The sequence below is a fragment of the Urtica dioica genome, chromosome 2 (genome assembly GCF_054948205.1).
Source record: "Urtica dioica subsp. dioica isolate 48M chromosome 2, U.dioica_male_clone48M_v1_H2, whole genome shotgun sequence".
In the NCBI taxonomy this organism is placed as follows: domain Eukaryota; kingdom Viridiplantae; phylum Streptophyta; class Magnoliopsida; order Rosales; family Urticaceae; genus Urtica; species Urtica dioica.
Window position 1 is genome coordinate 45909075 of NC_142757.1, and position 22875 is coordinate 45931949.

Here is a 22875-nt window from a genome sequence, read left to right on the forward strand (position 1 = left end):
CATAACTCTCTCGACCGTTGTCTCCACACTTTCTCAACGTCTCTATTCAACTCAACAATCTCTTTTTGTAGCCGAGTTGACCATAAGTCTCATGTTTTGAACTCGAAGGAGTTCCTTTTCCTTGTCCATAATACTCTTTTGAATAACCCTCCAATGTTTGGCTTGCCATTGGTGAAGAAGTTTTCCCACCCTCCTCGTTTTTTCCATAAGAGGCCCCCCTCCCAACCCAGTCCCGGTGGGAAGCCACACCGAGCGAACGATATCGCGACATTCCGGAACATGGACCCAAGCTTCGAAAAAACGGAAAGGTTTTTTTCCCCGAACCTCATGGAGGAAGCAATCAAGAAGAATCGGAGCATGATCCGACCCCACCATCGGAAGCACCTTAACTCCCGCCTTGCCGAACTTGCACATCCATTCCGGGCTCGCAATGGCCCTATCAAGTCTCTCACGAATACGCACCGAAGGATCACGCCCATCCGACCAAGTGAAGTGCCCATCGACCGCCCAAAGATCCGCTCATCCCGACTTATCCAAGAAGTTCCGAAAGAGGCCACTAGCCCTCCACGAAAAAGCCCTCCCTCCGGACTTGTCCCCCGCCGAAGAGATTTGATTAAGGTCGCCCACGAGAACCCAAGGCCTTCCTTCCCGACTCGTAGTCTCGCACATGGAATCCCAAAATGCTTGGTATTCATTCGCATGCGGAGGCCCATAGACTCCATATAGGATCCAATCCCCATCCCGATCATCCCCCTGAACAACCATCTCACAAACGTTCTTTGTGACTCTAGTCGCGTTCATGGAAATTCCTCTTCTCCACCATAAACATAAACCTCCCGATAAACCATTAGCCGGAAAGGCAGCCCCTCCCCAAAAACCAAGCCTTTTCCGAAACAACTCCATCCTATCTATACTCATCTTCGTTTCCATAAGAAAAACAACATCCGGATTCCGACCCCTCACGAGACTCCATTGAGGCCACAACAATTCCACGAGAGGACTAACATTGGGGGGGTGGGGGCATGGGATGACCCGCCTCCTCGGTCTCGAAGCTTGTAGCATAATTCTCAACTTTAGAACCTCTCTCTTCCTCTTTGGAGTCACTGTCTATAGAACTCCCTGTAGTTTGTTTGACTTGAAAAACTTTGTACTTCCCCATCCCCATTCGTTTCCGTCGCTTGAAAGTCAAATCCTTTTTTTGTTTGTTGCCGGGCAACTCGTCTCATTTTCCTTCCGCGAAGACTCCTTGGAAAATGTTCGCGAGATTACTTACCTCGCAAAAATTTTCTTCTGAGTTTTCTCTCAATCTCAGGTCCTTGGCTTGCTGTTTTTTATTACTTCCCCTGCTTAAGGAAACTTCCTCTTCAGCTCTGTCCAAAAAATCCACAGTTATTTTCCTCTTGGGAGTGATGGCCATAGCGCTGGAAATAAAGTCCTGAGAGCCCATCAGGTCTTCATAATTATTACTCACCTGGCCCAATGTCTTCCCTTTGAGAGGGAGCTTTAAACCAACAGACTGGGCCTGGCCCTTAGGCCCAAAATTATATCCTGCCCTACTTTGAGCACTGGGTGATATCTCAAAAGGAATTAGCCGTGTCTCTGCCTCATCAAAAATATTTTTCTTCACCAGCCCCAAATCCGCGTCAGCTTTCTCTGCCTTGCTCAGAACCTCTGTAGCCTCACCTCGAGCCTCACCCTTTCCCGAAAAGGCGCTACCTTCCTCCCTCATTTTTTCCGAAAATACAGGGGCTTTCACCAAACCGTCCTTAGCCTCTCTTGTAGTCGTCTGAGGCACGTCTCCTCCAACGGTCACAACCTTGTCAGCACTGTTCCTCCGGCCAGGAGTCAGACTCGACCCCACTTGAGTCACCGTGTTTTCACTAGGAGATTCCGAAGCATCTCCGGACAGCCAAAAATCAATCAGGCCCGTCGTCAATTTTTCCGTGGCCCTGACGCCGGCGTGCTGGTCTTCACTCCACGCCGCTGCTCTCGGAAACTTCCCCTTCCCAACCAGCTGTTCTAGCCCTAAAAAAGCCGTTCTAGCACCTGATTCCTCGCGAAGCCAGGCACCGTAAGATCTGACCTCCGGTGAGTGTGACTCCACGATCTTCGCCCACGATCTTCGTTCACAATCTTCCTCCACATGCCCACACACACCACATTTGTGACATAACCAGCCTAAATTATCGTATTTAGCATGAATCCAAAGTGGTGGATATGGTTTCCGATCCAAGAAAAAACCTGCCAGGATCCTCTTTCTCGTGTCTACATCCACCCTGATCTTCATGTTGAACCCCTGTCGAACTGAGCAGCTAATGAACCGGCCGAAGAGTCCCGCCAGTTCCCGGGCACTTGCGAAGTTCTGGTACCCCGGTGGAAGGCCCACGAGTCTCAGCCAGAAAGGGGACCAGCCAAACTCGATCTCTTCTTCCGTAAGAAACGAAGGCCATTCGTATTGTAGCATCAAGGCACCCTTCACCGTCCACGGTCGGCCTCCGATCACTCTCTCCACATCCGCTCTGCAACCAAATTTAAACTGTAGGATTCCCGGTTTAATTTCTCTGACATTCCAAGGCTTCCCACATCTCCGAATCCCTGAAAAAATCTCAAAAATCCTTTTCGCCCCTGCCAGATTTTTAGACAACACTTTCCCGGCCAAAAACAGGGTACCTTCCGACTCTCCGTCCTCATCCAGTTTCTCAGTCAACATCAAGTTTTTCGCCATAAAGGAAGTGGCTTTATCCACCTCCTCCTCAATATTTCCTTCCATTGCAAAGCCCTACTAAAGCACCTCTACCCCGAAACAAAAGACCCGGAAACTAACAACCCAGAAAAAACCTCCGACCAACCTCCGGCACCAGACACGACAAAAAAGAAAGCCCAGTGTTTCCCGACCACCCTAAGACTACCCCAAAAAAAGAAAGCCCAGTGTTTCCCGACCACCCTAAGACTACCCCAACTCAGAAAAGTCACCACACTTAAAAAACAAAACCCCTAATACAACCTGTACGGACAACTAAGCACGGAAAGGAACTTGGTATTGTACGGAGAGAAACTTGGTATTGTACGGAGAGAAACTTGGTATGCAAAATTTCATTAACTCTTCCCTCCGTATTTGATATAGTTATTGTTGAGTCAATTTGGCTATTAAGAAAGCACAAACATTATAATCGTTTTCCATAGGTAACAACCTTAAATAGATTGGTTCGTTCCCAAAATAGCGCAATCGTAATTCTGGTCTATGTAATCCATCCCCATATCCCCCTATTATTTTTTTAACAGGGAAAGCCCCAACATTTCTCCGGCTTAGCCAAACCAACCACAGAGAACTATCTATCTTGTAAAATGTAATTTTATACACCCCCTCCCACCAATCAAGTAATATTTTTTCTGTACCTCAATATTAACAGAAACTAATCCCCATCTTCAGTAACTACTTCTTTTTTCTTTTTTCTGTTTCAGTATTTCCTCAGGCGCTTCATTGTTGTCCACTGCCTCAGTATGAACTCTACTCCCTCTTTCAGCTTAGCCCTTCTGTTATCTTTAATGTTCCACAGCTCTGGCACGGGATATCTTCCGCTGGGATTGTACTCATTCATTTCCATCAGAGCTTTTATCACGGCCTCGTAAACTTCCTCTCCCAGCTCGCTCTTCAGCTCCCTCAGCTTCTCGTCCTCGTGGTTGATCGTTTCCTGCGCAAGAGTTACATGACATAAGAAATATGTATATATATATATATATATATATATATATATATATATATATTATAAATTCAAATCTATGAGACGATGTGTTACGACCCGGGATTCGATCTCAAAATGGGAACTTTATCAACCTTTCACCGAGGTTAGTGAGATAATAAATTTCGGTGATTGATTTGTTATTAGCTGCTTTTTTCAGTAATTTAGTAGACCAATGATGGTCAAAACCATAAACCTTAATTTCTCTAATTAATAACCTAAGATGACTAAATACGGTGATTTTGCGATGATCAAGTACCTCGGCTTTGTCGTCGTGAACCACGACCTTGAAGGGATGCCAGCTCGGGTCCCTGAGGTGGTTATCCCATTTGGAACACGACTCTATCGCCTTAGCTTCAACTTCGCCATTGCAGATTTTCCTTTTAATTGCGTTGACGAATGGTTTCGAGTCGAGATCTCCCATTCTTCTCACGCCAATGGTAGCACGGCCTGAACTGGAACCCTGAAGTCCCTGCAAAGCATTTAAGGGGAGGTCGTAAGCAGGCTCAGATATTCAACAGCCTAAAATTAAATCAGATTGACATGATGGGAATTTTAATGCACACTCAGAGAAGCTTAATCAGAGGGGTTCTATGGCATCAAACGAAAAAGAAGCAAGTGGGAAAATAAAAAAGGGAGCGGAAACCCATGCTTACAATGATGAGCTCTTTCCGAGCATCTTGGAGTTCATCGTTACTTCGGCGTTCCTTGATGATAAGAGCTTGGTTGAGTTCTTCTATACCTTCCAAATCTTCTTCCTTTTCCTTGAGCTTTTCTTTGATATCATCCATCTGGTTTTTGACATCCATGTCCTCGTCTCCGCCCATATGTTTCATCACTTCTAGAGCCCCTCTGTAACGCTCTATTTGGAGCACCAAAGCTTGCTTTGAATCGAGCTTCTTTTCGAGGTCCAGAATTTCTTTATGAAGTTTCTCCTTCTCTCTCTGTGATGGTCCACAAAACACAAAAAAGTAGTAAACTAAAACAAGAGCAAACCAATCAATCCACATTTGAGCTTAAGAGCTCCAATGAAGAGCAAATAATCCAAGTTAATCAGATTAACTTTCCTTTCACATATGATAACTAAAAAAATATAATAATCTCTCCTCTCTTGCTCTGCCTGCAGATTCTTATCTTTCCTGGTTATCTTGTCTGTTGGAAGATTTGTCAGTTAAGGCAACGTCTCTTTTTTTTTTCTCTATATAACTACTTTCTAAAATAAAATAAAAAAACAGCAACCTTTTATTGATAAGTCTAATATCCTTTTAACGAGAAAATAGGCCTCATTGATTTTGTAATATTTTCAGTGTTATGCTCTTTTGGATTTGTTTCGGGACTGGGATTGAATTTTGTGCGAGTAGTGCTCTTTTACTTTATCCTATTGTTAAAATATCAGAGTAGTCTCCTAAAAAAAAACATAACCAAAAAGTAGAAAAATAAATAATGCAGATCAGAAATGAACACCTGTTGTTCTTTTGCTAACTTGATCATCTTTTCATCAGCCTTAATTTGCTCTTGGGTAGCCCTCTCAATCTGTCATCGCAATGTGCAAGAATATATGAGTAAGTTGTGATGCACACTCTTTTAATTTTGATAAATAAATAAATAAATGATCTTGTTATAAAAAAAAAAGTGCAGTAAAACTGGATTTACCATTTCCTTTTCCTCAAGGAGCTTCTTGCTTTCATTATCATTTTTGAACTCTCGCTGTTCCAATTCCTTCTCTCTTAACTTGAGCTCTCTCTCCTGTCTTTCCATATCTTTTCTCTGTGTTTCATGCTTCGAAATGATCCTTAAATAGCTATCATGTTCTTTCTGATGCATTTTTTTCATTTCTAATATTTAAAAAAAACAAAATAATAAATCAGTTGCAGTTTGCAGTAGAGAACAGTTGGGAAAGTGATTGAGAAAAAGAATGAGATAAAAACAGAGAAATAGATTATAAATAAGAAAACAAAAAATTGGCTACGTAAGCCACCTAAACTATATGAATTGTAAATTAGCCAACCTTTGGTAAATAATTTGTAAATAGCCAACTTGCATACGTGGCAGCCTACTAACTACCTAAAATATATGTTTTGTTGTGTTAAATAAGGCTTTTATTAATTTGTTAATAAGTTTACTTGGCTATTTACAAGAAATTAACCAAAGGTGGGCTATATCTCAATCCACTATATCCGTGTGGCTATATAACTAAATAACCCATAAGAAAAATATACCTTCATTGTGATGGGATTCTATCCTTTCACGTTCGCCAACCACCTTGTCAATCGCCGAAAGAGTTTCCTCGTACTTGCTTCTAATCTCCTCAACATGAAGATTCTTATCTTCTAAGGTGTCCTTTAGTTTGGACACGAGCTTTAAATCCTTCCGTTTTTCTTCTTCTTGCTTCTCAGAGACTGTTTTCAAATCGCCATTCTTACGAAGATGAGTTCCAACAATGTTTCCCGTGTTGTAGTCATCTTCTCGGGCAATCCATCCATATAGTTTCTCTCTACTGATCTGCATCTTAAAATCCATCTTCCCACAGTTATCAGCTTCAAAATGCTTCTCAAATGCGATAGCGTTCTTAAAACCGGTCCAGTCTTTGTCGAATTCTACAATCGCATTTCCCGAATGACCGAAACGGTCCCACAGTGGAACAACCTTCACCGGCTTGAACCCTTTCTGGATAAAATCATCCCTCACTTTGGAGCCACTCTCTCCAACACGTCTTCCATTCTTGATCTCAGTTTTGATGTTTGCCAAAACAGCCACTATTGGCCAAACAAACAATTCTTCGTGATCAAGAGCAATGGGTTTGTTGTTGCAAGAAGATTCCAACAGGGGTTCACACTCACGAGATGATTCCAATTGAGGTTCGCACTTAGGAGATGATTTTGGTTGAGGCTCGCACTCCTGGGTAGATTCCAAATCATAGTGACCATAGTACCTTTCAATATACTTTTCAAGTGCACGGTGCTGAGCTCTCTCTTTTACATCCATTGCATCTGAGATTTCTTTGATATCCAAAGCATGCTTGAGAAGCTCCCTTGATCTCTGGTATATTTGTCTCGATTCGTTACAGAATGGGCATCTATAACCTGAATCAGCATACCCGATCCTAGCAGATCCACGCTTTAGTTGATCATAGTATTCATTCTTCAACTCTTCTTCCGATACGCTTGACATTGAGAATCTAGAATCCGGCAGAGAACATAGAATAGAGTAAGCACAACTACGAGATAAACACTCTGCTTTCAAAATCAACTTGTGCACCGGAAAATAAAGTGAGAAAAGTACAGCAGTTTTTGCATATTTTCCATCTACATAATTTTTATTTACTGAATAAATTTCCTCATGAAACGTGAATATCTAGACCAAAATAATAATACAAATAAACCAGAAAAATATAATTAAGATCTTATCAAATAAACAAGAAATTCTAGTCTCTTTAGGGAATTTTCTCAAACATCTAGTTGATAGCTACACATTCGTTATTAATCTGACCATAAAAAATAAATAAAAACTTCCTAAAAACCTGATCATAACAATACAAATCACCAGTTGGGGTATTAAAAAAGAAATATAAGCAACAACCATAACAAAAACAATCACCCCAACCAACAACAATAACAACGCCAAAGATGAAAACATCAAGAACAATAATAATGCCACTATAATTTTGAACTTAACTGGAATTAATCACAATAAAATCAGCGTAAAATGAGTACCGACGAACCTTGGGTATATCCACACAATTATGCATGTACAGGAAAAGTCAGAATCAACGAATATGAAATAGGAAAACATACAATCTTCATAGAGGGATTAAGCATTGATGACTCATCCATATAGACATCCAGAACAAATTCAGTAAACTATAAAACCAAGAAAAAATAATGGTTATGTGAACCCAAAAACATCAGAGATGCCCAAAGAAAAAGAATCAGTAAGTTGTCCACAGAGAAATCAGACCCCGATCAGAAATTTTGACGGCAACAGAGTAGATCAGATATGTTCGAAGTTCGAGGATTTGAAGCTTTTGGCTCCAGAGGTGTTTTGTTCAAATGAGGATAGTGAAGTAAATTTAAGGAAATAAAAATCAAACATTTAAATCCAGATACTGGTAATCTAATACCCACATTTTTTGTGGCTTTCAAATACACACTGAGAGAAACAATGGAATACAAATATACAGAATAAATCCAAACAATGAATGGCAAAACTCTATGACCAAAATTCAGGTTAACAGAAAAGGATTACCAAATCACTTAAACATCTAATTTCCACTTAATAAGAAATAATAATTCATAAAATGACTTATCAGCTAAAAACTCCACTATAACTTCCTAAAAAATGTACTGGCTCGTCAGTATGAGTCAGATGATCAGTAACGAAAACAAATGTTCAAAAGATGATCAAGAACTACATTCCGACGGAAAATATATATAAAAAACAAACAAAACGGCATATAAACAATAACAAAAGCAGAAATAAAATCATTAATCGATAAGCGAAGGAGGTGAACTCGGGGGAAAAAAAAAGTCATACCTGTAATGGTTAATCCAAAAGCTGAGCTTCTTCGGGTAAGATTAGGGTTTGCAGCGAGAGTGAAACGAAGTGGCTGAGTAGGGTTTTTTTTTTATCTCTTTGGTACAGCAAGAGGGAATGAAAAAGCAGATAATCTGGCCAATCAGAAAGCATTTCTATTTTCCGATTTATTATTTTTCCGTTCATATTATTCTGCTGAAAAACGAAAATGAAAAGCTTTTCCCTCGCAGTTTCTCTCACTTCACACACAAGCAATGCTTCTATCCAATCAGAATTCAGATAGCAATCTATTTTCGAATTATTATTTTCCGTCCGAAGAGTCTTGTCTTACACAAGACAGTTTTGGGCTTTGTGACCGGCCCGGAACAAGTAAAGAAACCGGGCTAGCCTGGTTTGTTTAACAAAAAAAAGGTAAGAAAATATTTGAGGAAAAATTAAATTTATAGAAATTGCCACAAGTAGGAGTAAATTATTAGATTTGGACACATTACTATCTTTCTTGAAAAATGGCACATCTAGGAGTATGTATTTGAATTTGATGTGTACAATTACAAATATGCCCTTCTCCCCAATTTTTTCCCTCTTTTCATATATAAACGTTTCTTATATAAGAAAACCGTTCCCGCGACTGTTCATTTTCTTCTCCACCTCTTCATTTCCTTCTCCACCACTTCAACGTAACCAACGAAACCGACACCGAGTCCTTCACGTTCATCGTCACCTCCCTCTCATTTTCCTGTTTCTCCCACGATCTCTGGTTTTGTGGGTGCATTGATACCTAACCCTATATTTATCCCCAAATCGCAAACCCCCAAATCGCGAAATCCCCAAATCGCAAACCCCCAAATCGCAAATCGCGAACCTAAGTTCAACCAGTCGCGAACCCAAATCGCGAACCAAGTTCAACCACCATTGTCCTTGTCCGAAATCACGAAATCCCCAAATCGCAAACCCCCAAATCGCAAATCGCGAACCTAAGTTCAACCAGTCGCGAACCCAAATCGCGAACCAAGTTCAACCACCATTGTCTTTGTCCGAACCCCATACCATTTACAGAACACCCAAAATGACGAAAAGAGATTACCCAAAAATGAAGAAAAGAAAACTGGTAAAAGGCGATGGAAACTCCCAAAAAAACCAAAAATCCAAACTTCCCGATCAAACGCCACCGCGGCGGAGTGTTAGGGTCGGTTCGTCGCCGATGAAGAAAACAACGAAGAAGAAAACTGAGGCGGAGTCATCTAGGTCAAAGAAAAAGAGTCCAGCAAATAGAACCCCAAATTCAAACCGTCGGAGAGCGAGCGACGGTGAGGAGTCCAATTCCTACTGTGACGTTAATCACAGGCAGGAAAACCTGATTCAGGTGAGTTGAGTTCATTTTTGCAAAACTTGTAGGGGTGCATGTTTGGATCGGTTGTACTGATGTTGAAATTTGTTGGTATAGGATAATTTACTCCTAATTCCGGTGAGTGAGTTTAGGTAGTTTTTTCAAAACTTGTTTGGGTGCATGTTTGGATCGGTTGTAATGATGTTGGAATTTGGTTGTGACTAGAAGTTTGATTTCGAAGACCCATGGTTGAAGACCATTTTTTGTGACGTTAATGTTTTTTTGTTAAATGTAACTAATTTAGTAATGTTATTGTTTTTTTATTTATATATTTATAAGGTTGGACTAGATACGTGACGGATGATTCTGTGGGGCAGTTCAACTTCAACTTCCACGGGAACGTCATGTCTTTCGTTGAAGAAGCTGCCATGTCGAAACAGGAATCAAACCTGTTTAGAGAGTCCTGATTTGGCCATTTTTTGGAGATGCCCTCGATAACCCGCTCGTCTAAGATCCTCAGTAACCTTATGATGAAGACGGGTTACTTTGACGGACTTCCCAAAGCAGAAGATAGATTACATATAGAGATTGGTGGCGTCCCTAGGGAGTTCACCAGGGAAGATTTCAGTCTTATCACAGGTCTCCGAGTAGATGAGTCGTACAAGGCGACGGAGTAAGACGAGGTTGCACCAGGGGGTCTATATGTTGAAACCTTCAAGCAAGGGGCACTTGCCACACGGGGCAACATTGCAGCACTCATCAAGGACAGCAAGGACTGGAATGACGTTGAGAAGCGAGTCCGGTTTCTTCTTCTCCACTTCCTCTACAATATGCTTCTCCCGGGCCAACGAACAGTTGCCATGAAGAACAAATCATACATAAAGATGGTTGATGATCCGGCCACATTCAACGGATTCCCCTGGGGAAATGTTGTATGGGATCACTTCATGTTGACTGTGAGGAGTTTTGTGAAGAAAGCTGCCAGCCCAAGTAGCCCATCCAAAACCAAAAAGGTTCATTTCGAAGCCTTCCTGCTACCTTTGCAGGTATGGGCGTACGAGTGTATACCTAAATTGGAGTCTTTGGGTTTATGCACAGTATTTAAAGACGATGCTAGACTGTTGATTCTGCGATGGTCTTCTTCCGCCAGAGTATCCGAATCTGCATTGCAGTCCATTCGGTTACAAGAGGTACCATAATTTACATTTCAAAGTAATTAGTTTGACACACGATTCCTAAGCAGTGTTTATAATGTTTCCCAGGTTGAGTTTAGAGCCATTGGGAGTGACATCGTACAACCCCCCTCTCAGCCCGACTCAACCATTAGTCGCAGTCGAAAGAAATTGAAAACATTTGCGGAGAATGAAAACTCATGTGCTGATCATGAGGTAATTTACATAGATTTGAGTATGGAACTAATTTATAGATTTTAGTGACCTGTATGAATCTAAAATAGATTATAGTTACCTGTTTGTAACAAATTTATAGATTTTAATGACTTGTATGTAACTAAGTTATAGATTTTAGTGACATGTATGTATCTAAGTTACAGATTTTAGTGAGATGTATGCATCTAATTTACAGATTGTAGTGACGTGTATGTAACTAATTTATAATATTAGTGACTTGTATGTATTTTAGTTACAGATTTTAGTGACGTGTATGTAACTAATGTATAATATTAGTGACTTGTATGTATCTAATTTACAGATTGTAGTGACGTGTATGTAACTAATTCACATAGTTAATGACGTTGTTTCAGGATAGATTAGCCAATCTGGAGAAAGAGATCAGTAACATGCATACTGATTTCATTGATCTTCATCGAGAGATCAAAAGGATATCAGAGGACATGAAGTTTGTCCTGGATACGCTGACCACCTTCTCGGCACAAAAGGCTGCGAAGGAAAAGCTTATGGAGGACCAGGCAGAGAAGCTGTCAGAGGAGAGAAGGAAACGTGACCATGAGGAAGAGAAAGAGAAAGAAGAGCAACAACAACAACAAGCGAGAGAAGAGAAAGAAGAGCAAGAAGAAAAGGAACAACCAAAAGAGAAAGATGGGAAAGAAGAGATAGCATTAGAGAAAGAGAAAGGAGAAGAAGAAACAAAGAAAGAGAATCAAAATGGAAAGAGGGAAGAAGATGATAATGAGGAGGAGTTGGTTACGAAGTGCAAAGAAGATTCAGTACAAAAAAAAAGACGACGATGAAGAGGACAAAAAAGGAGGGAACCACCAAGACACCCGCAAGACACACAACGATGATGGATTGTGCAAGACAGAAGAAGATAAAACAACTGATAATGAGTGTCCCGGTGGTGGTGGGGGAGGTAAAGGTGGCGTTGAAGCGTCGGACTCAGACGACAACGACAGTGATGGCATATCGGCCACTAGGACCTCTTCGCTCTCCTCATCCATATTCTTATAGAGGGGTTGAGTCTTATGCCATGTCGGGATCTGAATGTAATTTCACTATACCCGAAAGATCTCAAACAGTGGATGGAGAGGCATCTGAGGTGACCATTGACCAGGTGATTTCCCTTTGTGAATCACCGGAAAGACAATCACGTGTAAGGCGGGCGCCAATACATTTTACACCAACAGTAGAGCCGAAGATCTACTCAAAGTTCACAAGAGGGCGGCCCAAACCTTTAAAGCATCCACTGGCGGACCCATTCGCGCCCCCGAACGATGGCGATGTGCCAGTAATGCAGGACTGGGTGTTGAAGGGATTAACGAAGTTAGTCCCTTTTTTTAATTTGTTGTTTGAGGATATGATTGAATGGTGGTTATTAATTTTTGTTTTGATGAACAGGGTTATTGACGTTGACGATGAGCTTATGTACACCAAATTCGAAGAAGAACTATGGCCAAGGGTGTTTGATTTTCGTGTAGAGGTCATTTCACAGAAGACCTGGTTCTACAAGATTTGGACACCGGCAGCTTGGCTCAGTGGTTCCGTAAGTTTCATGTGGATAACTAATTAATGTAATTTAGTGACATGTTTATAACTAAGTACTCATAATTTAGTTACGTCCGAATAACTAATTACGATAATTTAGTTACATGTTGATAACTAATAACTGTAATTTAGTTACTATGGAGAACTTATTAGTTATATGTTGATAACTAATAACTATAATTTTTATATGTTGATAACTAATAACTATAATTTAGTTACTATGGATAACTAGTTACTCTAATTTAGTTACGTCCGAATAACTAATGACTATAATTTAGTTACATGATAAATAATGAGTATGATTTAGTTACTATGGATAAATAATTAGTTATATGTTGATAACTAATGACTATAATTTAGTAACTATGGATAACTAATTAGTTATATGTTGATAACTAATAACTATAATTTAGTTACTATGGATAACTAATTACTCTAATTTAGATACGTATGAATAATTAATTACATTGTTTTTGTTACTTATGTTAATTTGCAGCACTTAAATGTGGCTTTCTACTACCTCAGGAAAAAAGCAAAACTGGTGACGCATAGGTACACTACTGCGGACAGTCACTTTTGTCAGCTAGTGGAAAAAACATACAAAGAGTGGGATGAATTGAAAGATAAAGATGATTACGATTGGACTGGACGACACGCCTTGGTTGAGCAAATTCTGGCTGAGAGACCTCGGAATAGAGCAGAAAGGCTGTGGGTGAAAGCCGGGACTATATATGTTCCCGTCCATGTCAAAGGCAACCATTGGGTCCTTGCGGTGATTTCCATCCCTGCGAGGTCTATCACTATTTACGACTCGTTGCTGACCGGAAGATATGCTGTTATCAATCACATGGCAGAGCTAATTCCAATCATACTCTGTAAACGAGTTTGGGATGTTCGCACAGATGAATATCATAGCTCACTGCCTTTCGACGTAGTGTACGTGTCTTTCATGCCACAACAATGTAACGGGTAATGAAAGAAACATATTATACCATTTCAATTGATGTGATCATGAGTTACTTGAATTTAACAACACTACTTTGGCGACTTTTTTGTAGTGGTGATTGCGGCATGTTCACCATCAAAGCTGCAGAATTTCTTGTACATTACTCTCCATTGGCCAATCTGAAACAAGACGACATGATAATGTTTAGACAGAAGCTGTGTATCGAATTGTATAAGCACGGGGCACTTAAAAACGCAAGTTCGAATGTTAATTCGGACTCGGAAAATTATATATAGGGTTCATATTATGTATGTGTTATTTAACATTAGACGTTGTATTTTGGGACAAGTATGTATGTGTTATTTAACATTAGACGTTGTATTTTGGGACAAGTATTTTGTAATTATGCAACTACGAAAAGTATGTGATAGTTCAGAATATTATCGTGATAATATACTAAGACGGGACTAAAATCTATACAATAGTTACTCATATGTAACTAAAACATAATATTAGTTATATATTATCAAATTCTATCTATTAATTAGTTACGCACATGCAACTAAAATCTATATTGTAGTTACTCATTTGTAACTAAATCATAAAATTAGTTATGTATACGTAACTACAATCTATAAATTAGTGTTTAGTAGTTTCTTATATATAACTAATTCATAAAATTAGTTACATATACGCAACTACAATCTATAAATTAGTTACATATACTGTCGAAGCAATTCATAACAGTAGTCATATGTAACTATGAAATAACATGGCCTCTCCCAGGCCCAAGACGTTTATAGTCTCTCTCAGGCCCAAGAAGCCCCAAAAAATCCCCCAAAAAACGTTATATATACATATGTTATGATCATTATATACACAAAAAAACCCTAGGAATAAGTACTTTTAGAATTCAGAATGGAAGGAAAGCCTGACACGACCAAAGCGACTCCGAAGGTAATCATAATACGCGATGAATCGTCTTCATCGGGTTCTACAAATAGAAGGCTCAAGTATGGGGCTGACCTAACAGAAGCTGAATACAATGAATATTTGGAGAATAGATGGTGTGAGGATAATAGAAGTCCCATATTGGTTGCTCCGTCCGTGATGGAAGAACTGTTCGGCCAAAATTGGGAGGCATTTTTGAAAGCCAATGGAGCTATGGCGGAAGTCCCAAACACTAGAGGCAAGGTTTCTGCGCCAACCTCGGAAGCGGAGAAGAAGCCCTGAAACGGATAATTCAAGTTCTTTTGCTATTCTAGTTCTTCGGATTTCTAATTGTACTTCTTACTTTTCCTAATAATAGTTCCTTGTTTGTAACAAAATGATCGATTATAGTTATATGTTCGTAATGTTCCTTGTTTGTAACTAAATGATCGATTGTAGTTACCGGTTTGTAACAAAATGATCGATTGTAGTTACCTGTTTGTAACAAACTGATCGATTATAGTTACCTGTTTGTAACTAAATTATCGACTATAGTTATATGTACGTAATAAAATGATCGATTTTAGTTACCTTTTCGTAACTGATATGGAAAACCATTCCCAATCGAATAATTAAAGGTTGATGACGGCAATAAATGCAGATTTAAGAATTATGGTTGAGGGCATTTAATAACGATAAATGCAGCTTTCAAACCTGATACCTTTATATTGTTTACTATATTAAATAGCATTCAATGCTTATTAGAATTATGATTGAGGGAATTTATCGTTATTTAATGTCCTACACCATAATGTTTACATTTGCATTTATTGTCGTCAACAACATTTAGTTACCTGTTTGTAACTAAATTATCGATAATAGTTACCTGTTTGTAACGAATTATCGATGTTAGTTACATGTTTGTAACTAAATTATCGATTATAGTTATATGTACGTAACTAAATGATCGATTTTAGTTACCTGTTTGTAACAAACTGATCGATTATAGTTACCTGTTTGTAACTAAATTATCGACTATAGTTATATGTACGTAACTAAATGATCGATTTTAGTTACCTTTTCGTAACTGATATGGAAAACCATTCCCAATCGAATAATTAAAGGTTGATGACGGCAATAAATGCAGATTTAAGAATTATGGTTGAGGGCATTTAATAACGATAAATGCAGCTTTCAAACCTGATACCTTTATATTGTTTACTATATTAAATAGCATTCAATGCTTATTAGAATTATGATTGAGGGAATTTATCGTTATTTAATGTCCTACACCATAATGTTTACATTTGCATTTATTGCCGTAAACAACATTTAGTTACCTGTTTGTAACTAAATTATCGATAATAGTTACCTGTTTGTAACGAATTATCGATGTTAGTTACCTGTTTGTAACTAAATTATCGATTATAGTTGTATGTACGTAACTAAATAATCGATTTTAGTTATCTGTTTGTAACAAACTGATCGATTATAGTTACATGTTTGTAACTAAATTATCGACTATAGTTATATGTACGTAACTAAATGATCGATTATAAATAGCATTCAGTGCTTCATATAGTAATGGTGGATGGCATTTAATTTTAAGCTACATTTATTGATAAATGTAGCATTATGGTAATTCAAATTCAAAGTCACATACACCATAAAACTGAAATTAAAAGTTCATAACAAATTTATTATTGCATTTCGTTCAACGGAATTGGACTACGAGAAGTTGCCCGATTGTGTCCTATTCCTCCGCATCGAGAACATTTTCAACAACCATTGGTATTACCTTCGCCTTGAGATGGTATTCTTCTCTTTTTCGGTCTGCCAGCCTGACATGCGTACGTTGAGGGTGGTTTAACTATGATCTGTTTCACGTTGTCAGGAATCAACCATGATTCAACGTTGCCGTGTGGATGGATTACACCTGTATAAGAAGATTTCCAATAGTCTGTAGTGTAAAACAAAGAAATGTAGTCCTCAACGACATAGTTCCGAAAGCGGCAACATGCGATCCCGTGAGGACATATAAAGTTGTCTATTTGAAACATTCGACACGTGCATGTCTTATTGGTCAAATTTACAGCCCATGACTGACCATCCCTGTCAATGACCTTGAACTCGTACACCGACGACGGTCGTACCTTCACAATCACAATTAATCTATTTTAGTTCCATATGACTATTATATTTTAGTTCCCTTTAAGAAACTAAAACACATATATAAGTTACGTATTGGTAACTAAATACCAACGTCTCATGACACATACGCAACTTATAGATGTTTTTTAGTTTCTTAAAGGGAACTAATTACCAAAAATTAGTTACGAGTAACTTATATTCGTATATTAGTTACTTATAACAAACTAATTACCTACATTCCACAAGCTTGGCCGATGTACCCGATAAGCTTTGCATTCGAATCCACAGAGAGAGCAGTCATGGTACCAAGAGCTTTCTCTCTTCTTTCGTAAAACCATTTTGTCATCCTCTCCCTCAAAAAATCAAAGATCTTCGCGATCGGGAACTCCCGAGCTTTGAGAAGCACGAAGTTCAAAGATTCGGCATTGTAGGAGGTCATGCTGGATTACCTTTTTTCGGTGAAATGTGCCCGAGCCCACTTCTCATGGCCTACCTCCTTCTCAAGGTAGGTTCGGATTCCCGCATCTTCTTCATCAAGCATACCCATAAACATTTCCCACTCGACGTGAGTGTACGCCTTGGCGGCGCCGGAAAATTTCCATGCCGCTTCTTTCGTCAAACCTTTGAATTTATTCTCACATTTTTCAGTAGATGGTACATGCAATACCCGTGATCGGATTCTCTAAATACCTTTCCAACAGCCTGAGGTATTCCTTTGTTCCTATCTGACACAATCACTTGATGTTGTCTCTCCCCAATTGCTTTTTTTAACTGTGTTAAGAAGTAAACCCACGACTCCGTAGACTCTGAATCACCAACACCAAAGGCGAGTGGAAAAATCTGTTCGTTTGCATCCATCCCGCAGGCGGAAAACAGCGTGCCTTTGTAGTAATTCGTCAGAAAAGTTTCGTCGATGATAATTACGGGACGAAGGTATTTCCATCCTCTTTTCCACGCGCTAAGGGACATAAAGAAGTATCTAAAACGACGGGAACGTACAGTAGTCACAAGGTCGAATGAAGAACCTGGATTGGCCATATCCATCACGTACCTCAATGTAGGTAACCTTGCGAACGATCCATCCTCAGTCCCATATAACGATTCTAAAGCTTTCTCTCTAGCCCTCCATGCTTTTTTATAATTCAATTGTACTCCGTAATCCTGCTCCATGTGCGCCATGATGTCTTTAGGCCTACATGGTGATAATGTTGGATCAACGAGTCTGTGTTTCACAACCTCCCCAACCAAATACATGGTCGCCTGAGGATGTTGTCCTTGCCTGTATTGTGCAGCACAAGTGTGCTCAAAGTCGAACCTACAAACATCAGGCACAATAACAAGTTATATGCATGTAAACTGACGACAGCTTGGAAAGATTTACACTACTCTAATTGTTTCTGTAGTATTACCTCCTTATATGGAATAATAGTGTTTTCCTCAGTCTAACTGCACGCACGGTCCACTTACAAGAGTCATCACGACAAACCACGTGGAGATAATGTGTAGTAGACGTTCTAACCTTGAACGTAAAATGATTGTTGATTGCATACATGCTCAAATGTTTTTGCAACGCGGCTTTGTTAGCATACAATCCTCCTTTACATACCCTTATGGGAGAATGTATGTCCATCACGTCCAAGAGCGTGGAATCCGATGATGGAACTGTTGTCGCTCCTTGAGAAGGCGAAGGACTGCTCGGTTTGCCGGGGACTGGAGAAGGGGGCTGGCTCGGTTCACCATCGACTGGAGGAAGGGGCTGGCTCGGTTCACCGGCGGCAGGAGGAGGGGGCTGGCTCGGTTCACCGGCGGGTGGAGGAGGGGGCTGGCTCGTTTCACCGACAGCTGGAGGAGGATCACTCTCACTACTGTCAGATATGTTTCCGTTGATGTGGACATCAGATGGTTCACCGGCTGGCAGAAGAGACTCTTCAGAGATGTTGTCGGGGATATAAGAATCATGTTTCATCACAGGCGGTAAGAGAGCTGCTCCTGGATATGCAGTTCCCGGAAAACCACTCTCTCCGGTATTCGGAGTCGAACCAACATGCGCAGAAGAAGTCTTCAATGACTCAAGCTCCAAAACCAGAGACATTATTGATGTATTCGGTTTCTCTTTCCGAATATGTAAATAACATGCCAAACTAATGTCGAAGTCACTTACTATTGGTTTTACTGCCCCTTCTGTTTCATATTTCACACTAACAACCTTATGACTGTTTTGATTTAACTTTCCCCCGGAACACGTGAACATAACTTTTGTCAAATCTTCATACTTGGTCGTCGGCGGTATGAGAGCTGCATACGAAACACCGGCCTGGTAATAATCATCTCTTAGCCACTCACCGCTATGTTTGATGTACATGAATATATCTCCTTTCATAGCCGCTGCAAAATTATTAATTACAGAGAATTACACTGCTTGCATAACAGTGTGGCGTGTTAGTTACGTGTACGTAACTACACAAGAAAACTACCGGCATTAGTTACGGAAACATAACTAAACAAAAAAAGAAACATACATTTCTCAGTAACGTTTAATCTGGGTTTTGGCATGTCAATCTGGGTTCCGGATTTTTTTTAATCAACAATATGTGAGACTAACCTGTATTGAATTGATTGATGCATATCTGGGCCCGAAATTTACTGGGATCCGGTGAAGATCTTTGGTATGAACACCAGCCCGGTCATCGGATGGACTTGACGATGATCGGTGATCGAAAAATTTCTTCACGGCGGTTTACTTCGGACACCTCGGCGACAGAGGTGGGACACACCCCGGCGACAGAGGTGGGACAACCGAAGATGATGACGTGGGACACACCTCGGCGACAGAGTTGGGACAACCGAAGATGATGACGAGGCGAAAACTGGGATGGGAAACGGCGGTTTTTTTTTTGTTAGCAGAAGAGAGCCGAAGATGGCTGGATTCGGTGGGTTCGGTGGAAGGCAGAAGGGGTTAGGTATATAGGGTGGTAGAGAAGTAATTACGGATTTAAATGGAGATTAAAATGGTTAATTTTTTCTCCTCTCTCAGTTGACCATATTTATCTCTCATTTGACTTCTCCTAGATGTGCCATTTTTCAAAAAAAGTAGTTATGTGTCCAACCACCATAATTTACTCCTAGTTATGTCAATCCCCCTTAAGTTTATGTATATCCTTAGCAGAATCGTTGTTATAATATTTTTTTTCAAAAAAACAAAAAATATATAAATGAAAAATTATACAAAATAGTCATTTGGAATGAAACGATTAGCAAATTAATTAGTGGTATGATTAATTGATTATAATGTATACTAAAGATTAGTTATGAGCCTAAAGCATGTAATTTTTCATAAAATTTTAAGGGCTTACATGTCTAAGTCGTAATTCTTAGGAGTGAATGCAAAGCAAAAAGAAAAAAGAAAAAAGAAAAAAAAAAAAAAACGATATATGCACAACTACGACTAAATATAAGTGGGATTACCATTTTCTATTAAAAATAAAAAACCAAAAATTTACCAATCTAAGATCCGTGGTAAGAGAAATAAATTCAGAGGGGGATTTGTTTTTCTATTCTAACATCATCTTACTAAAGTATTTACTTTTTATTTAGTTTTTCAACCAACTTTATTAAATACCACAAAACTATTTTTTAATCTATTCTACCCTCTTTTTATTTATATATTTACATTTCATTTATATCTTCTTACCTACTATACTAAATACCTTAAAATTTAGACAAATCAAAACCTCCCTAAAAGAATATTTTTCTCTCTCTAGTCCTAACACTTCTCTCTCTCTCTCTCTCTCTCTCTCTCTCATGGTTTCAAATCCCCTAAAATTCTCTTCTTCTTCCTTCTTTCTCTCTCTTCCTTCATCTTTCTCTCTCTCTTCTTGTATACATATTTATTTTCATTTATTTTTAGTTGTAGTACATAGGTTTTATCTGAGAAATACATTTAGAAAGTTGCGCCTTTAAGCTTTAAATACTAAAAACAAATTCAAAAGAAATATGGGTTCTATTTGACGAACAAACTTGTCACTAAATAAAAAAAATTAGAATTAGTGACAAACTTGCCACTAATTCTTCAAACAAAATCTAGGTTTCGTTTGAAAAATTTAGTGACAAGTTGTCACTAATTCAAAAACATAATATGGGTTTTCTGTTTAAAGATTTGATGACAAGTTTGTCATTAATTCGAAAGTTTTTTTTATTTATTTAATTGTCACTAAATCGAAAACATAATATGGGTTTTTTGTTTGAAGATTTAATGAAAAGTTTGTCATTAATTCGAAAGTTTTTTTTTAAAACATGTCGAATTAGTGACAAGCTTTGTCACTAAACCTAGGGAATTAGTGACAAACTTATAACTAAATTTAGTATTTTTTAGGTTTTTGCAAATCCGTAAACTTCAATTTGTTGGCCAATGTTTCTCATAACAATGGTGGGAGATATTTTTACATTCATCAAGCATAGCGGTACATGGGCCATAGATGACTTTTACGAAGCCAATTGATACTCATATCACCTTCTCGAGTATTTAAAAATCATTTCAACAAGAATTCTAGAACTAGTTACAAACATGTCAATAAGTTACTGATATTAGTGGCAAGTTTTTTCTCTCTCCTCCTAACGTTTTTCTCTCTCCTCCTCCATGTTTTCCATGGTTTCAAATCCTCTCCAACTATCTTCTTCTTTCTTTTTTCTCTCTCTTCTTCCATCATTCTCTTTCTTTACGAGAATTCTCTATTTTTTCTATTTTCTGCGTGTCGCTGATAAGTTTTTATTTTATTTTATGAGTCATGTAAGATAGTTAGATCGAGTGTGGGTAATGTCATATATTGCGTTTGTTCCAAAGTTTTAGTTTTTATACATAGGGTTTTTATATACATATATATATATATTTTACTTAGGGGTTTGAGTTTTTAACCTCTGACAAATCTAAATTTTCAAATGAAAATCCGAGTTTTGTTTGAAGGTTTAGTTACAATAACAATACTGTCACTAAAATGCCAAAGTTAAGATTTGGTGAAAATATTGATCTGGTAAATGACATGGACTTAATGAAATGTCATTTAGTCCTTAAGATTAATTTAAACAAGAATTATGGTATTTAGTTTCAAATTTTTAACTAGACATCATGGACTTGGTGACCCATTACAAAATCCATAAAGTTCAGCAATTCACTCATCATATTTATCATCCTCAATACAAATATCATCTTCTTTGGTATTTAAGATTCATTTCTCTGGAATTAATGGAATTAGTTATAGATTGGTTACTAATTACAGCGAGTTCTTAATTACAAATCTATCACTAATTCTCTTAAATTGGTTACAAGTTTGTCACTAAAGTCATATAATTAGTGCCTAATTTGTCAATAATTTTAGAGAATTATTTACAAAGTTATCCCTAATTTCAAAGAATTAGTGACAAACATATCACTAATTTCAGTGATTTAGTGACAAATTTTTTTACTAATTTCAGTGTTTTAGTGACAACGATACTATTGACAAATAGAAATCAATTATTTGTTTCCTTTTAAGAGAGAATTGATTTCTAATTGTCAATGTGCTTTAAATATTTGTTACGAGATCAAATAATTTTGAATTATGACAATAAACAAACTATAATGAAATAACTAATTTTGACAATGGGTCTTTTTATCGAATTACTGTAAACAAAAGAAATGTGAAAGTTGAAATGAAATAAGATAATCGATGAAGAATGAGAGTATGAATTCGATACTCGGAGATCTCGAAATAAAGGTCGCATGGATAATCGGAGAGCTTGATATATTTCATTGAGGACATTAGTAGTCTTTTATTTGCAAAAAAATACTTATCCAATCAGCGGAAAGTTATAAACATAATAATTTATGTTTTAAGTTAGAAATATATAAATAGTTGCTAGTTTGATATAGTGGTAATCTCACACTTACTTCCGCCGTGAGATCTTGAGTTCGATCCCCGTGAGCTGCAGAAATGCATGCGCCTTTATACAAGTGAAAATTTATCTTCTTTCAACTTATATATTATATATATATTATGTAACCTCACTTCTCAAAAAAAAAAAATTACAAATATATAATAAAGTAAGAAATACACCTCAAATTTTACAAACGATAAAAAATAATGACCCCATGTCGAGTTGAAAGTCAGACTACAGACTCTACACGTGTCCCACTCTTATTAGTCAGCACCGAGTTTTTCGCAACACATACACGCACTTAAAAATGAACTTCTGTCGGCAGACACCTGCTTTTCCTTTTCGTTTATCCTTATTTTACGAAACTGCCATTACCCG

General features: G+C 38.3%; 1 protein-coding gene across 1 annotated transcript; it reads right to left on the minus strand.

Annotated features, from left to right (window-relative positions):
- Positions 1–3214: 3214 nt before the first annotated feature.
- Positions 3215–8384, minus strand: LOC149404993 (factor of DNA methylation 4-like). Its single transcript, XM_089605297.1, has 7 exons — positions 8274–8384; positions 5960–6918; positions 5394–5575; positions 5205–5273; positions 4397–4684; positions 4000–4212; positions 3215–3692 (listed from the first exon to the last, which is right to left on the minus strand). The coding sequence occupies exons 2-7, from the start codon at positions 6909–6911 to the stop codon at positions 3459–3461; spliced, it is 1938 nt and encodes a 645-aa protein (XP_089461423.1). The 5' UTR covers positions 6912–6918; positions 8274–8384; the 3' UTR covers positions 3215–3458.
- Positions 8385–22875: the final 14491 nt, after the last annotated feature.

Coding starts and splice junctions, on each gene's coding strand:
- LOC149404993 (XM_089605297.1), bottom strand. CDS start 6,911: ATGTCAAGCGTATCGGAAGAAGAGTTGAAGAATGAATACTATGATCAA. Junction 5,576..5,959: donor AGAATCCCATCACAATGAAG/GTATATTTTTCT, acceptor TTTAAATATTAG/AAATGAAAAAAATGCATCAG. Junction 5,274..5,393: donor TCCTTGAGGAAAAGGAAATG/GTAAATCCAGTT, acceptor TTGCGATGACAG/ATTGAGAGGGCTACCCAAGA.